At 53.4% G+C, this 14,414-nt stretch overlaps 9 protein-coding genes across 9 annotated transcripts; 6 read left to right on the top strand and 3 right to left on the bottom strand.

Annotated features, from left to right (window-relative positions):
• Positions 1-23: 23 nt before the first annotated feature.
• On the top strand, positions 24-644 carry BDW47DRAFT_107933 (DUF1993 domain-containing protein). The gene has a single exon (XM_024813112.1). It carries the CDS (start codon positions 39-41, stop codon positions 543-545), a length of 507 nt encoding a protein of 168 aa, XP_024670936.1. The 5' UTR covers positions 24-38; the 3' UTR covers positions 546-644.
• A 396-nt stretch (positions 645-1,040) lies between these two features.
• Positions 1,041-2,519, top strand: BDW47DRAFT_45930 (NAD(P)-dependent alcohol dehydrogenase). The gene is made up of 3 exons (XM_024819087.1): positions 1,041-1,457; positions 1,527-2,059; positions 2,151-2,519. Exons 1-3 carry the CDS (start codon positions 1,190-1,192, stop codon positions 2,424-2,426), a joined length of 1,077 nt encoding a protein of 358 aa, XP_024670935.1. The 5' UTR covers positions 1,041-1,189; the 3' UTR covers positions 2,427-2,519.
• Positions 2,520-3,302: 783 nt separating this feature from the next.
• On the top strand, positions 3,303-4,980 carry BDW47DRAFT_126832 (uncharacterized protein; the record flags this gene model as incomplete). The annotated part of the gene is made up of 2 exons (XM_024816620.1): positions 3,303-3,607; positions 3,666-4,980. The coding sequence occupies 2 exons, from the start codon at positions 3,303-3,305 to the stop codon at positions 4,978-4,980; spliced, it is 1,620 nt and encodes a 539-aa protein (XP_024670934.1).
• Positions 4,981-5,441: 461 nt separating this feature from the next.
• Positions 5,442-6,510, bottom strand: BDW47DRAFT_107928 (uncharacterized protein). The gene has a single exon (XM_024813111.1). It carries the CDS (start codon positions 6,457-6,459, stop codon positions 5,512-5,514), a length of 948 nt encoding a protein of 315 aa, XP_024670933.1. The 5' UTR covers positions 6,460-6,510; the 3' UTR covers positions 5,442-5,511.
• A 697-nt stretch (positions 6,511-7,207) lies between these two features.
• BDW47DRAFT_132517 (uncharacterized protein) lies at positions 7,208-9,346 on the top strand (the record flags this gene model as incomplete). Its single annotated transcript, XM_024817573.1, has 2 exons — positions 7,208-8,572; positions 8,648-9,346. Exons 1-2 carry the CDS (start codon positions 7,622-7,624, stop codon positions 9,344-9,346), a joined length of 1,650 nt encoding a protein of 549 aa, XP_024670932.1. The 5' UTR covers positions 7,208-7,621.
• A 119-nt stretch (positions 9,347-9,465) lies between these two features.
• BDW47DRAFT_107926 (uncharacterized protein) lies at positions 9,466-10,489 on the bottom strand. Its single transcript, XM_024813110.1, has 2 exons — positions 9,814-10,489; positions 9,466-9,755 (listed from the first exon to the last, which is right to left on the bottom strand). Exons 1-2 carry the CDS (start codon positions 10,359-10,361, stop codon positions 9,749-9,751), a joined length of 555 nt encoding a protein of 184 aa, XP_024670931.1. The 5' UTR covers positions 10,362-10,489; the 3' UTR covers positions 9,466-9,748.
• Positions 10,490-10,983: 494 nt separating this feature from the next.
• BDW47DRAFT_126828 (uncharacterized protein) lies at positions 10,984-11,314 on the bottom strand (the record flags this gene model as incomplete). The annotated part of the gene is made up of 2 exons (XM_024816619.1): positions 10,984-11,218; positions 11,283-11,314. 2 exons carry the CDS (start codon positions 11,312-11,314, stop codon positions 10,984-10,986), a joined length of 267 nt encoding a protein of 88 aa, XP_024670930.1.
• A 393-nt stretch (positions 11,315-11,707) lies between these two features.
• On the top strand, positions 11,708-12,444 carry BDW47DRAFT_126827 (uncharacterized protein; the record flags this gene model as incomplete). Its single annotated transcript, XM_024816618.1, has 2 exons — positions 11,708-11,923; positions 12,001-12,444. 2 exons carry the CDS (start codon positions 11,708-11,710, stop codon positions 12,442-12,444), a joined length of 660 nt encoding a protein of 219 aa, XP_024670929.1.
• Positions 12,445-13,082: 638 nt separating this feature from the next.
• BDW47DRAFT_132514 (NAD(P)/FAD-dependent oxidoreductase) lies at positions 13,083-14,370 on the top strand (the record flags this gene model as incomplete). Its single annotated transcript, XM_024817572.1, has 1 exon — positions 13,083-14,370. The coding sequence occupies exon 1, from the start codon at positions 13,141-13,143 to the stop codon at positions 14,368-14,370; it is 1,230 nt and encodes a 409-aa protein (XP_024670928.1). The 5' UTR covers positions 13,083-13,140.
• Between the last annotated feature and the right edge of the window lie 44 nt (positions 14,371-14,414).

The following is a 14,414-nucleotide window of genomic DNA, read 5'->3' as shown; positions in this document are numbered from 1 at the left end:
AAATCCAAATAAAAAAAAATAAATAAATATCCGTCAAAATGACAACCACCTACGACTCAATCCGCACGGCGCAACAAGCCCTCTCAACCCTCTCCCACATCCTCAAAACCGCCGAAAAATCCCACCCCGACCCCGCCTCTCTCCCCTCCGCCCGCCTCCACCCAGACATGCAACCCCTCTCGTTCCAAGTCCACATCGCAACATTCATGTCAATGAAGCTCGCCGCGCGTCTCACGCTTCAAGATCCCCCAGCGCCCCTCGAAAACAACCTCACCACCATCGACAGCATGCAAGAGCGCATCAAGACCGTCCAGGACATTCTCGACGCAGTGCCCGCTGGGGACGTTAACGCCAAAGCGGAAGAGATTAAGTCTACTCCTCTTGGCCCGAAGGAGGTGGAGATCAGTGGCGCGGAGTATGCGAGGGTGTTTAATCTGCCGAATATTTATTTCCATCTTGTTACGGCTTATGGCATTTTGAGGAAGGAGGGTGTGCCGTTGGGGAAGGTGGAGTATATGACTGAGTTTATCGGGCCTTTGCTTTGATTTGTATCTTGATCTCGTTGTATGTAGTGGTATGTACTTTTATTACTGCTCCAGGGTGTAGATGGTGTCATGGTGGTGTATATACAGTGGCCGTTCGGGAACGGTTTGGTCTTTCTGTTCTACAAACATGTACATATATCTGTCGAGCGAATATGTGTGATAGAAGTTAACATCAATACTGTCTTGGACTCTTAGTAGGATGTCTCTATTTAACGAATGCTGATGATCTGATTCTATGACAGTATTGTGGCATAGCATTGTGTCTGTTCGAACTTGCCATATCTACCAGAACGCACTTTCCAATCGCTACCAGATTCATATGTAAACTAGCAAGCAACCACTACAACACAGTGTGATGGGCTTAGTGACAAGAAGCCAAGATATAAATCCTACTCCGCACAGAGCTGGTCTGATTGGCAGCGGGGACACCTCCGCACGTTCCACTGCAGCGTCTCATCATCAGCCCATATATCGATCGTTATTGGCACATCAACCCGCTGTACCCTTATTGGCCTTCACCTCATCCCTGTACAGTATCCCACCTGATTGACGGCGGGGTTATGCCAGTTCACTATACATATAAGTACTCAGCGACACCATCGATCGCCCTTGACCGTCCATAACCAACGTCCAAAATATTCAAAATGGACATCCGCACCCAGAAACCCATCAACCATGCCATCCACACCAACCCCGCCCACGACCTCCGGCTGGTAGAATGTGAGATCCCCAAGCTCGCCGCGGACCAGTGTCTCGTGCACGTCCGCGCCACAGGTATCTGCGGCTCCGACGTGCATTTCTGGAAACATGGCCATATCGGACCCATGATCGTGACGGGGGATAACGGACTGGGACACGAGAGTGCGGGAGTTGTCATCGATGTGGGAGAGTCAGTTACGCGCTTTAAGCCTGGTATTTCCATGCCTCTTTCCAACCCTCCTTCTATAACTGCCTTCTAAAGCCCAAGTTAACAATTTCCAGGCGACCGCGTGGCCATGGAATGCGGCGTACCCTGCTCCAAAGCTACCTGCGACTTCTGCCGCACAGGTCGCTACCACGCATGCCCAGACGTCGTATTCTTCTCAACGCCTCCCCACCACGGCACCCTCCGACGGTACCACGCGCACCCGGAAGCCTGGCTGCATAAGATCCCCGATAACGTGTCTTTTGAGGAAGGCTCGCTGCTGGAGCCGCTGACCGTCGCGCTGGCGGGCATCGACCGCTCGGGTCTGCGGCTTGCCGACCCGCTCGTCATCTGTGGCGCGGGCCCCATCGGGTTGGTGACGCTGCTGGCGGCGAACGCGGCCGGCGCGGAACCAATCGTTATTACGGATCTGGATGAGGGCCGGCTTGCGAAGGCCAAGGAACTGGTTCCGCGTGTGAGGCCCATTGCCGTGCAGCGCGGGGAAAGCGCTGTCGATGTGGGGAAGAGGATTGTGGATGCGTTGGGGCAGGAGGCGAAGCTTGTTATGGAGTGTACTGGGGTGGAGAGTAGTGTGCATTCCGGTATTTATGTGAGTTTCTTCCCCCCTTTTATTCTAGGAAAGGCTGGACTTGGTCTACCTCGTTCTCATTATATGGATGAAAGTTAATAAGTGATGACAGGCAACTCGATTCGGTGGCACCGTTTTTGTGATCGGTGTTGGGAAAGACTTCCAGAATATCCCATTTATGCACATGTCGGCCAAGGAGATCGACTTGAAGTTCCAGTATCGGTATCATGATATCTATCCCAAGTCGATCAGTCTAGTTGCGGCGGGGTTGGTCAATCTTAAGCCGTTGGTGTCGCATCGGTATCGGCTGGAAGAGGGGGTAGAGGCGTTTGAGACGGCGAGTAACCCGCGATCTGGGGCGATCAAGGTGCAGATTTTGGATGATTAGTTGGGTTGCTTGGAAGTATCTATAGGGTAGCATATGTTTGATATTGTCAAAACATGTGACAGGATATGCCCTAAGCGTACTACTGCCTTAGGCCTGGTCATGAGATACCTCGTTACCTAGTTTATAAACATTGGAAAAGCGTATCCGTATGTCATGAGCACAGCTCGCTTGTGCTATTATTGCTGTATCTTGCCCTCCGTTAAATTTTATGGCTAGTCCACCGTGACAAGAAGGCTGTTGGTGTGACATTATCACTGTGAGTATAATAAGCCCAGAGATTCCCCATGTCTATTGCACCACATATGATGGTAACTCCAGACCATGCAGTATCAGGGTGCTTTTCATCTATCACTGCCACCCGAGATCTGCACCATCATTTCCTGGTTTGGAGCCTGTCCGGGGAATGATCGGCGGGGCTGCATTGTAAGGTCAACGGAATGTGTATATGTTACTTGGGCTTTAATATACATTTTTCTAATGTTGGTATGATAGAATCAATTTTATCATATGATTCAAAGTTAATACAGCCTAGACACGGGCCTTTCACTTCATCTAGTGGTATCTAAGGGGGTTACCAAAACCAGGCGGTGGAATCTGCAACTTGGCTGGATATGGAAGCTACCATCATGAAATTCACTCCTCATACTTCACAATTGACAAATTAAAGATAATATTGTGGTGAGTGAATATTTAAAATATAGTGATAGACATCCATCTATTCAAAAGAGCAATGACTCCATTTGCGGACCTTGATGACGCGATGCGCCTGATAACCCCCCAGGTCCTCACGAACAAAACCATCTCCAATTCCTTCCACTACCGTCTATCTTCTTTCCTTCTCTCCAAACAATCCAAGTCTTTGAGCCCATCTACATCATGCCGTTCGTAGGAGACCACATCTGGCTTATGGTCGGCGACCAGCTGCAATACAACCTTTCCACCCTCCATGCCCTGTGTCTGGTATCCACGCAATTTTGCAACATCTTCACGCCGCTTCTATACCGACACGTCTCCCTCTTTGCAATCCACAAACGCCACCTCAAACGTCTGTCCCAGTCGCCATATGTGCGCTACACTCGCACACTCAACATCGCCTGTCTGGAGGCCCGACGCTATGTGACGCAGGAATGGGTGGATTTCTCCGCCGCTTTGGAGAAGATGTCAAACCTGAGGGAAATAGAGTATGTTCCCAACTAACTATATATTCTTCATAAATACTTACTAACTTTGTTTTTCCAGTATGTGCATCCCAGTAATCGAAGATAAACCGAGAACTCGAGATTCCGCTCAAAGGGAGCCATCAACCCAAGACCAGTCCGAATACAACACCATCCTCACCAACCAGCTCGAGCAAATCCCACACATGCAATCCCTCTCAGTCGTCTTACACACCATGGTCAAGAACGGTATCCCAGCCGAGATCGACTGGGTCCTTCCCAACCGGCGCGGCATGCAGAAACTACACCTCGAGAATCTCCCGTACACAATGGCGACGAGCCGACTTCCCAGTATCGCTGAAATGTTGGCCACCTCGCCCGACCTGGAAGACCTGACAATCTCCGTCGAAAGACGCCTTATCTCAAAAACTGCCACCTCCCTGGGCAAACTGATCGACCTGTTCGACGAGAAACGCCGGCTTCACGACGGTGATCGCTTAGCTTTGACGACCCTGCGTCTTGGGAACGGCTTCCTCCCACTACCGGGCCGCACCAGATCCAGGAAAATCGATCTAACAAAGCTCCTCGATCCGTCTAAACTACAACACGTCGCGTTCGCAAACAACCGTGGAGGCCCTGTCGACGTGGAGCTCTTCAATAACACAACCAACATCGAGAGTCTCAGCGTCGAGATCCTCACTGACGATGTCACACAGCTGATCAGACAGCTCGCGCCTCACAGAAACCTCAGCTCCCTCACAGTGGACATGGCCACGTGCGTACCCTCTAAAGTCGACCACGCTGGCAACGGCGGCGCCCATCTCCAACCCGCGAACGAGGAAGAATTCGACGATGACGGCGACGACGAAGAAACTCCAACCCACCGCCGCGGGACAAACCCCTTCCAAGCAACAGGCACCCACTGGCGCGCCATCAACATCGGCCACGTCCGCCCCTGCGCGGGCTGCACCGACGCGACGCAGACTCTCCTCAACGAAGCCATCCTGCAGTGTGACGACCTCGAGCGTCTGACCCTACCTATCGAAGCAGGACACCTCCCTTTCATCCGCCACACTGTCATTCCAAGAATGCAACGACTCACGACGATGGAGTTGAACGGGCTCGTCTTGCCAGGTGTGGACATGCTCGAGCTCGCGAAGGAGATGTTCGCCGCGAATCGCAGGCTCGTTCTAGCCGGGGATGGTGGCGTCCAGCCGCTTCGATGGCTTGCGATGGGGGAGACGTGGTGCGAGTGTGTGCTTGCTGGGGTGGATGATACAGAGATTGATCCGAAAGAGCTGTTTGAGGTGTGTTCGAGAGGTGGTGGGGGCGTGCAGGTGGAGACGTATCGGGTGATTTGCTTGCCTAGAACGGTTGGGAATGCGGCGTTCGTTTAGTTAGGACCGTGGAGGCGAATGGTTTAGGAGTTTGGATTTGGGGGTATTATCGTTGATTTCAAATGGGCATGTTGGTACGATATTAGACATACTATTATTGAGCGGTGGGGATAGTTACACGGATAGTATCATTCTTGGATTTGAAGAATATTGTAACATATTTACCCATTATTGAGGCCGGGTAGACTTAGAATTACCGTGCCAGTCAGGAAGTACAATTACGCCACGATCATCGCATCTTATATTACCCAGCGTGTCAATATCGACCTTCGAACCCTCGTCGAGTAGATAGATCCGGCTTCTTTCGCGACGATTAGTACAGCATGTGCCCGACCTATACAACAGTATGGCAAATTGAGGGCAACATTACGTTGTCCTTACAGAGCCGTTCTCCTACATTCAACCATCTACTTATGCCTTTACACACACAATCCATGGACAAATCTCAAAGTGAACATTGGATATAACTGATGCATATAAAATCTGGTATCACATAATAACATACGACAAAGGCAAAAAAAGAAAAGAAAACTAAACATCCACCTGCCAAGGATGCCCCATAAACACAGACGCCTCCTCCGCCTCAGCCTTCCCCAACACCCTCATCACCATATAAAGCGCCGCATCGAGCATCCCAGACGGCCCTGTCGTAGTCAGCACGCGCACCCCCCCAGCCGTGAGGCCCCCATCCACGTAAAGCAACTTTTCTGAGGACCCCCGCCCCGGCAGGACTGTCGTGCCGCTCGCACCGCAGTTCCGCTCCTGGTAGTCGTCGACGGCGCCGCGCAGCTGTGGTAGGGCGAGCCTGTGTGCTGTTGCGGAGAGGCCGTCTAGCAAGCCTGATTCTGCCAGGAGGTGGGATGCGTTGGCGCCTGTTAGGATGGAGCGCTCGTTGGACCGGGTGGGGGAGGGAGAGGAGGAGCTAGAGTCGGATGGCGAGGGGAGTGGGGAGGAGACGGGGGAGGCGAGTGGGGAGGAGGAGGTGGTCTTGCGGGCGAGGCGGGAAAAGGCGGACAGGATGTCGAGGATGTCGGAGTTGTGTGTGCTTGTGTCTAGGGTGCGGGAGCCAGGGATAACGAGGAGGTCGAATTCATCGAGGCGACGGTGGGCTTCGGTGAGGTCGATGGTGCGCTTGATGGTGATTTGCTCTTGGGAGGTGGTCAGGTCATCTTGCGCGGCGAGGGTCGTGGTGATGCCAGCGTTGTAAAAGATTTCGGAGGGGCCGTTGATGTCGAGGGTGTTGAAGCCTGGGTAGAGGAGGATGAGGGCGGAGGGGCGAGGGACGGGCATCTTGTATAATTTATTCCCGTCTTTATATGTGGTTTTGTCACAGAGGTGGTTTGATGTGGTGGTGATGATGTGGTGGTGTTGATGTGGTTGGATCAGTCTGGTGTGGATGATAGGAAAGTCATGCAGATAGAATCGTTCTGATCGACACAGGATTAAGTATTTATGTTTCTGCCACATCTTCATATTCATCCAGCCTCGGCTAGATCTTCTCGCACGACCTCCGGACGAGCGTAGATGAGAGCGGCCATTGGGTTAAACTTTAGCTGGGGCCGGACGACTGACATCATGACCAGGTTTGTTTCGCTAAATGGCAGGGGAGCTCCAATGAGCTCCAGATAAAGCTAGGAATAGAGTTCAACTCCAACTCACCAGCTCGGTTGCGCCTTGCGAAATATCGGCCGATATGTTGGCCGGGAGAGCTAGCCGAGGTGCCAGATAAACTGATGGGAAGATCTGATGATGGGGTGGTTGAACCGTGCAATACTGAACCGTGGTTTTGGGTTCACTATGATTTGCTCGTTGGCATGCAATTCTTGGTTGACTTGCTTGGCACGTACCCGATACTCTGGTTGTACGCATGGTCGAGGATGGTTAATCCGCGGGCGTGCATGGGATGAACCTGGTTGAGGACTCGTGTGTCTTGCCTGTAGGGGAAAGACCTCCGCGTCTCGAATCTGATAACCTCGGTCCGTTTGAGTTGACAGTTCAGGGTTCCAGTTGGGGGGTTTATAGCCGGATTGCCAGAGTAGACGGTAGGCCAACGCTTTGTTGATGTGAATGGCTCATGAGCTCATGTATGCACTCAACTATAGACTATCGGCAGATGATGAGTTGGCGTCGGGCGAAGTTCCCCGGAAGTTGATACCTAATCCCTGCGATCTATAATAAATGAGTAGTTTTCCTGGTGCTAAATTGGCAGACAACAATGCATGATGTAGATGGATTTTGCACGGCAGGAAAATATGTGGCCGTCAGTGACATCCCAAGCCCTAACTCAACGTCGCCTTAGCTACATTGAGAAATACAAAACATTGTCCTATCCGGAGCCCATTACAGTCGCCGATAGCCAATCTCAGCCTCATCTTTTCTATAAAAGGAAATCCTCCACTACGGAACCATGCACAGCCATTCCCGGCATCTAACCGATACGTGCGGCTGACGTGGACCCACGTACCAGGCTATGCCATCCACCCTCTGACGAATTCACCAATCAAGCTCCATGATCGTCACCACCAAGGCCTCCCTATCACTAAGAGTCAGCTCAAAAGAAACAGCTTGAGCCACATTTAACAGCAACATCTTTCTTCTTCCCACCCAACATTCAATACCAGAAACAACACCAGCACCCAGCATGCCCAACGACTGGGAATACATGTTCGACGTGGACGCCTGGGCCCGCGACGGGCTCATGACACCCGACATCATCCTAAAGCGTCTCACCGATTGCATGCGAGGTGACTCCGACAGCACAAGGGAAATTATAATGCACCACTTCAACCGCTACAGCGATACGACCACCGAACCAAATACCCTACCGCAGTCGGCCCTCCCAGCGCTCTTCGCAGCCTCAGACTCCCCACTCACGCTCTTCCCTGAGGTCACCCCAATCCTATACCGCAGTCTACTCTACGCCGCGGGGATCCCCTTCCACAACTTCCTACTAGGCCCGCAGGACGAGCCTAGCCCTCCTCTAACACTAGCGCAGTTCCGGCGCGCACTCGGCTGGCTTCTCCCAAGTGACAAGTACCTGGTGTACCCCATGGGCAGCCGCTGCCGGGCGCGCACGCCAGCCGACGAGCGACGGGTCCTCTTCCAGAGTCTAGCGCGGGGGACAGACGGGAAGAGACTGCCCCACGACGAGGACGAGGCCCGGCGGCGCGCGATGCAGCGCGCCTTCGAACTCCCCTGGTGGCGCAAGAGCGAGCTAGACTACGCGCAGTGTAATCGCGACGACGAGGGCGACGAGATGTTCCACCATCTGCTCGAGGTCCTCGGCTTCTGTATGCCCTGGGATTGGGACGACTATATCCCTTTTGCGCAGCCGAATATGGAGAAGTTCATCCCGTTGGCGCGCGAGCTGCATGGGGATGAGGTGCGGCTGCACCATCTGAGTATTGATCAGGCGGATTTTCGAGCGCTGGCGCGGTGGCTGGTCTTTTCGCATGTGGTGGTAACAGGTATTGGGGAGGAGGAGCGACTGCGTGGGCTCGATGAGGTGGCGGAGTGTGTGGTGCGGACGTTCTGTCGCGATGCGAGGGCTGGCATCACGTATGAGATGTTCGAGGATGGTTGCGCGATGCTGGTGAGTTTGGGCTGTTTTCTTTGTGATTTTTAGGTCTGAGTGGAGTGGCTGATTTTGGAAATTGTCCTTGTGTAGCCTACCGCTTTCTACGCCTTGGACCGCGTTCTGTTGGACGTGGTGGCGGACTCCGATGATCACGATTTTCCGCGGCGGGTCGTTCCCCATTTTGGACGCATATTGACGGCGCCGGTGTTCGGCTTGCTGACCATGATGCTCTTGCGCGACATGTATTTCGGCCGCTTCACCCTGCGCGATGAGTATAGTTGGGATGTCAACCAGATGGAGGGCCTGGATGCCACTGGGTTAGAGCGCATGATACGGGGGGAGCCCCGTCAGGGCGTTTTCCTCGTTTCCGGGACAGATCCGTCAACGGGCGACAGGGTCGTTTTTGGGGTATTTGTACTTGACCCTGTTGAGGATGGTAGGGCGATCACTCCGGCGCAGGAACCGTACGGCGACGAGCCCGTGGAGAAAAGCACTCTGCTGTTTCAGTTGTCGCCTGTGGTCCGGCGGTTTGACGGGATTCTGGGCCGGCCGGGCTGGAGCGTCCGTGACGGGGATTTAGTATTTGGGGAGCCGGGGCATGGCGCTGCCCTGGTGCTCGACGAGTGTCTTTCGATGGGGGTATTTACACAAGACGTGGGGGGCGATGATCAAGAGGTTTATCGGACTGTGCCATGGGGGACGAGGCAGGTGACGTGGGAGGTCGAAAGCATTGAGATATGGGTCGATCGAGACGGGGATCCCCCTCAGGATCTTGATGATCTAGAGTAAAGTGTTGATGTAGAAGTCAGTTCAAGCCCCCCAACGTGCTGGTCACCAATTTGGTGTAGTAGCTGTTGTATACTAAGACGGATATATGTATAGTGTTGTATTAAATATAAATAACTTACGAAGCCCAAGGGTGTCATTCTATAAGTCATAATGTCTGCAGCATGTAGTTTCTATCGAAAATACCGAGTGTTATCATGTATATCCCTTCATTGCAAAACCGCGATCCCTAGCGAAGTCGACTTATTTGCTTTAACTGAAGCCAGTCACTTAAAATAGCTAGAACATCCATAAGCATATGCACAATTGAACTCTGGTATCTTAAATCCCATATTTACAAACCAGCTATATCCCTCGCCACGCACCTTTAATCCCATGCAGTCCCTCGCAGAACCTACCAGCCACTCACATCCTGCCAAAAGTCAGTACGCAAACCAAAACAAGAAGAAAAGAATTCAGGATAAACTCACAACACAGTCACCGAAAAGTCCCCCTCGATCTGCACATTCAGATCCACCTCCCTCTCCTCAGGGAACGCAAATCCGAACTCGAGCAGATAATCGCCGGGGTTCAGACCTTGCTTCTCCCGGTACTCTAACAGCTCTTCTAACGTTATTGTTCGTTCCTCTTCGTCTTCCTTTTCGTCTTCTTTCTCTGCCTCTTTTTCGTCCCCCTCGTCCAGCGCAGTGCCTCCTTCGTCTGGTGGCGCGGATTCGGTCCCAGGTGGCTGTTCCGGTTCCGTTTCATCCCTGTCGACCTTGCATTCAATACATCGACATGACGGGTCTACATGAGAGCCTGTTGGTTTTGGCTCCTCGGCTGTATCCTTCGTGTCTGATGGTGCATCATGCTGTGGCGTAGGGTGGCGGGGACATTGTGCGCACCGTCCCGTGGAAGAAGACTGCTGACACTTGCATTCCCGCGTCGTATCTTCCGATGAAGATTCCTCGGCGCTCGATGTATCTCGAAGATTAAGTTTGCGTGTTCGCTCATGGAGTTCGTCCAGCGAGCGGGCCATGGCGTTGCGCTTATCGATCAGGCGACGACGTCATAGAATGATCGATATGGTCAACAGTCAGCACCCTCCAGCTATACGTCTTCAAATAATTGACTGATATAAACTATCGATAGATATACTACTCAAAAAGTAACAATCGAAATGATGCCAGATGTTCTGTCAAATGGAAGGGTTGATGAAGGTGTCAGGAATGTGTCGATAAGGCGGCAGAATGTCTCTTGTGATGGTTGCAGCTGACTGACCGCCTTGTGTTGTCACGTTTCATTGGTTGTTGGTGACTGAAATATGGGGTTTCCGCAAACGGGAATATGTAGCCTGAGGTGTCTATATCATGTCTACCACGAAGGCGTGGGGATTAATTGAATGTTATTCATACAATGATCGTCCTCGGATTACTTCTGGTATGTCTGTGGAATGCTGATCCCAGCTACACTATCAATTGTAATCATCTGAGGCCCACAATGGATAACAACAGACACCGGGTCGAATATATATATTGCCGAGGCTGCTTCAACCCTCTTCAACCAAGGGAAACAGCCATGGTAGGTATTCTACAAGAGACAAGTAAGACCTTGTTAAATACGTAAACCAGAGCACCTCTACCAAACAGCCCAAGATACCACTAAAACAACCCAATAGTAATATCACCCTGAATCACGGCATGCAGTTCCAAAGCCACATCAGCTCTCAAATCGAGATTGATCCGCACGTTGAGACTCGACTCCTTGGCCTTGGGCTTTTTGGTGCCAGCCTTGGGGGACGTGACGCCACGGTCGCCCCAGGGTCCGACGGGGAAGGGTCCAATGTCGTCGTCGATGCCCTCATCGCCGCCTTCACCGCCGGCGTCGGCCGCTTGGCTGGAGTCACTGGGTTAGACCTGCCCGGGGTGATGATGGGGGGTAGAAAGTGGATAGTACGTACTTGGGATCTTTGACGGTGGCGGTATCGGGCATTGTGTAGGTTGACTGGGAGTCGGAGGGGGTGTGGTTGAAGGAGGGGAATTGGCAGTCTGCGGTGTGTGCTGGGTGCGGTGCAGTGTGGTGCGAGCGCAGTCCGCTTATAGATATAGGTAGGGTCGAATCGGAAAGAAGACAGTAGATGATTCACAGAATCTTGAGACAGCCGCGATGTCACCTTCCGCGTTGGTCCATCTCCAAGCAACCGGTGCGGTAAGTCGTATCTCCCGCGCAGCCCTAACCGAACGCGGATTGTCGACCAGCCGTCACACCAGAGTGGGTATTAAATGGTGACAGTTCTCCCAGTGTCAAGAAAGCTCGTGGTGTCAATGATCCATCCTTTTCCCTCTCAAACCCCATACGAACCGTGGTACGCAAAACAACGCCAATATGGTCATCGGAGTCGCCATGATGTCAGCCATGATCCCGACGATCTACGGCCTGAATGAAGCGAGTCGTGGCGCGCAGGACTCGGAGCAGAAGCGCAAGGACACTGCCCGCAAGACCCCTTTCCACATCCAGTCCACTTGCGACCTCTTGGCGGGAAAGGAGGACGAACGGGCCCAGGTGCACAATGCACGCCTGTATCTTGGCTCGGACCATAAGGTTTCGCTGCCCGGTCCACATTACTAGCTAGATTGCTTGCTAGCTAGCTTCCAGCCCAGCTGACGCTGTCCATGTAGATGTACGTCACGAAGCGACCGTCCCCGTCTATGACCCCCTTCAACGGGCACTTCTTCAAGAACCCGGACTTCGAAGACGACAATCTGGCTGGGTTGGTGACAGTCAGTAACGAGCAGCCGCCGCAGGTGCGATGGGTGTATGTGGATGCGCAGACGCGGGAGCTGAAATGGGGGAGTCGCGAGGAGCGCGAGGCGAATTTGAGCGGGCCGTTTGATCTGGCAGCCGACGACGAGGAGTCGATCATACTGGACGGGAGCTTCAAATGGATCGTGATGCGGGTGAGCGATTCGGAGCCCCACATGCAGGAGGAGGGGCCGGACGATGAGGTGGTCTTAGGGTTGTGGCGGGTGTATTATTATGGCGAAGATGGCTTGGGTCTGGGAAAGCCGGTGGATAAGGGCAAACTGGCGATTGTGTTGCGGAAGACGTCGGTGGATTCTTGAGACGATTCTTGATTGTGTGCAAGTTTGTCGCGTGTTCTTCAGAGAGAACCATCCTGGGCTGGGATCGGTTTTCATAACCCAGGACAGGCACCATAGATTGACCCATGCACGATTACCGAATCAAGACATGACACGACAGTCTTCATCTCCGTTCGCCGTGCTTGTGACACATTTTCCCCAAAAATAACATCTTGTTTCTGCAGACTGGAACATTCTGTGCGACCTGCCCCCAGTTCAACCACCTCGTCAGACCGGCGTAGACGGTGCACCCCAGCCGAAATGATCCCCGTGCTCGTGTCGTGCCTGTTTCATCAGACTCCAGCACAAGAACTTGGTCCCTGTGGTCGATCCTGTTCATTGAGAGACAACAGATTGGTCATTCTTCGGGGCTCGGGCTTTGATGGTGCCGGTCCATAGATCTTCGTGCTGCTGCTGCCAAAGTTTCCCTTGAGACCGTAAGCCCTAACCCGCTTGGGACGTGGCGCCAGCTATCTCATGCCTCAAACAAAGCATCGACCCGTTCAGTCGGTTCGTTTGTCAAGCTTGGTCAGCGCAGTTGTCCGTGCAGCTTGGTCGGGAATGAAACAAAGAAGGTTGGCGTGTGTGTTTAGGAATAAATACTCGGGTCGACCATACGTAGATCATCCTCCTGCCGATCAACTTCCAACCACCAACGTCGCGTGTTAACTGACCACCATGTCCACCGACAAGAAAAACATCGTCGTCGTAGGAGGCTCCTACGGGGGCATTTCCAGCGCCCACCACATCCTCAAACACACCATTCCCCAACTCCCCGACAAATCAACCTACCAGGTCATTCTCGTCAGCCCGTCCACCGAAGTCGTCAACCGCCCAGCCTGCCCGCGAGCCCTAATCTCAGACGACATGTTCCCCCAAGACAAGCTCTTCGTCTCCATCCCCAAATCCTTCGCCCAATACCCATCAGAGAACTTCCTCTTCCTCCACGGCACAGCCACGCACCTAGACCACACGAACCGCCAGATAACCATCTCCCTCGTCACCAACGAAACCAACACTCTCACCTACTACGCCCTCATCGTCGCAACAGGCGCCTCCACCCCCTCCCCCCTCCTAGGCCTCACAAGCGACACCCCCTTCCTCCGCCAAAGCTGGACCGCCCTGCGCCAAGCCCTCCCCAACACCAAAACAATCCTCATCGCCGGCGGCGGGCCCGCAGGCGTCGAAACAGCCGGCGAACTAGGCGAGCACCTCAACGGCCGCTCTTCCTCCCCTGCCACCGCCAAAGTGCGCATCACGCTGGTGACGTCTGGCCCGCATCTGCTGCCCCATCTGCGGCCGTCTCTCGCCGCGCGCGCACAGTCCCTCCTCGCCAAACTCGGCGTGACCGTCTTGACTAACACGCGCGTGGTGTCCATTGACCCCCCCGCCGCGGGCGCAGCAGACACCCATCTGACAGTGCCAACAACAGTCACTCTCGACGACGGCCGCACCCTCACCGCAGACCTGTACATCCCCGCCACAGGAACAACCCCAAACACAGGCTTTCTAGACGCGTCACTCCTACGCGCCGACGACAGACGAGTCGAAACCAACCCCTCTACACTACGCGTCGAACGAGCCGGCACAAGAGTCTACGCCATCGGCGACTGCTCGACGTATGCCCGACCGGCGGTGCACAACATTGTTGCTGCGGTGCCTGTGTTAGGGGCGAACGTGCGGCACGATCTGCTGATCGCTTGTGGGAGGGATGAAAGCACGGTGGGGGGCGATAAGATCTTCAAGGAGGATACACGCGAGGGTCAGCTTGTGCCGATTGGGAAGAGTAAGGGTGTGGGGGCTTTGATGGGGTATAAGGTTCCGGGGTTTGTGGTGTGGTTGATGAAGGGGAGGGATTATTGGATGTGGATGGTGGGGGGGATTTGGAGTGGGAAGCAGTGGGCTTAACCTGTGCTTCTTGATGTCACACATTCTTTTCTGCTACCTTTATT

This window comes from Aspergillus candidus (genome assembly GCF_002847045.1).
Source record: "Aspergillus candidus strain CBS 102.13 unplaced genomic scaffold BDW47scaffold_31, whole genome shotgun sequence".
NCBI classification, from domain to species: domain Eukaryota; kingdom Fungi; phylum Ascomycota; class Eurotiomycetes; order Eurotiales; family Aspergillaceae; genus Aspergillus; species Aspergillus candidus.
This window is presented reverse-complemented; position numbering and strand designations above follow the sequence as displayed.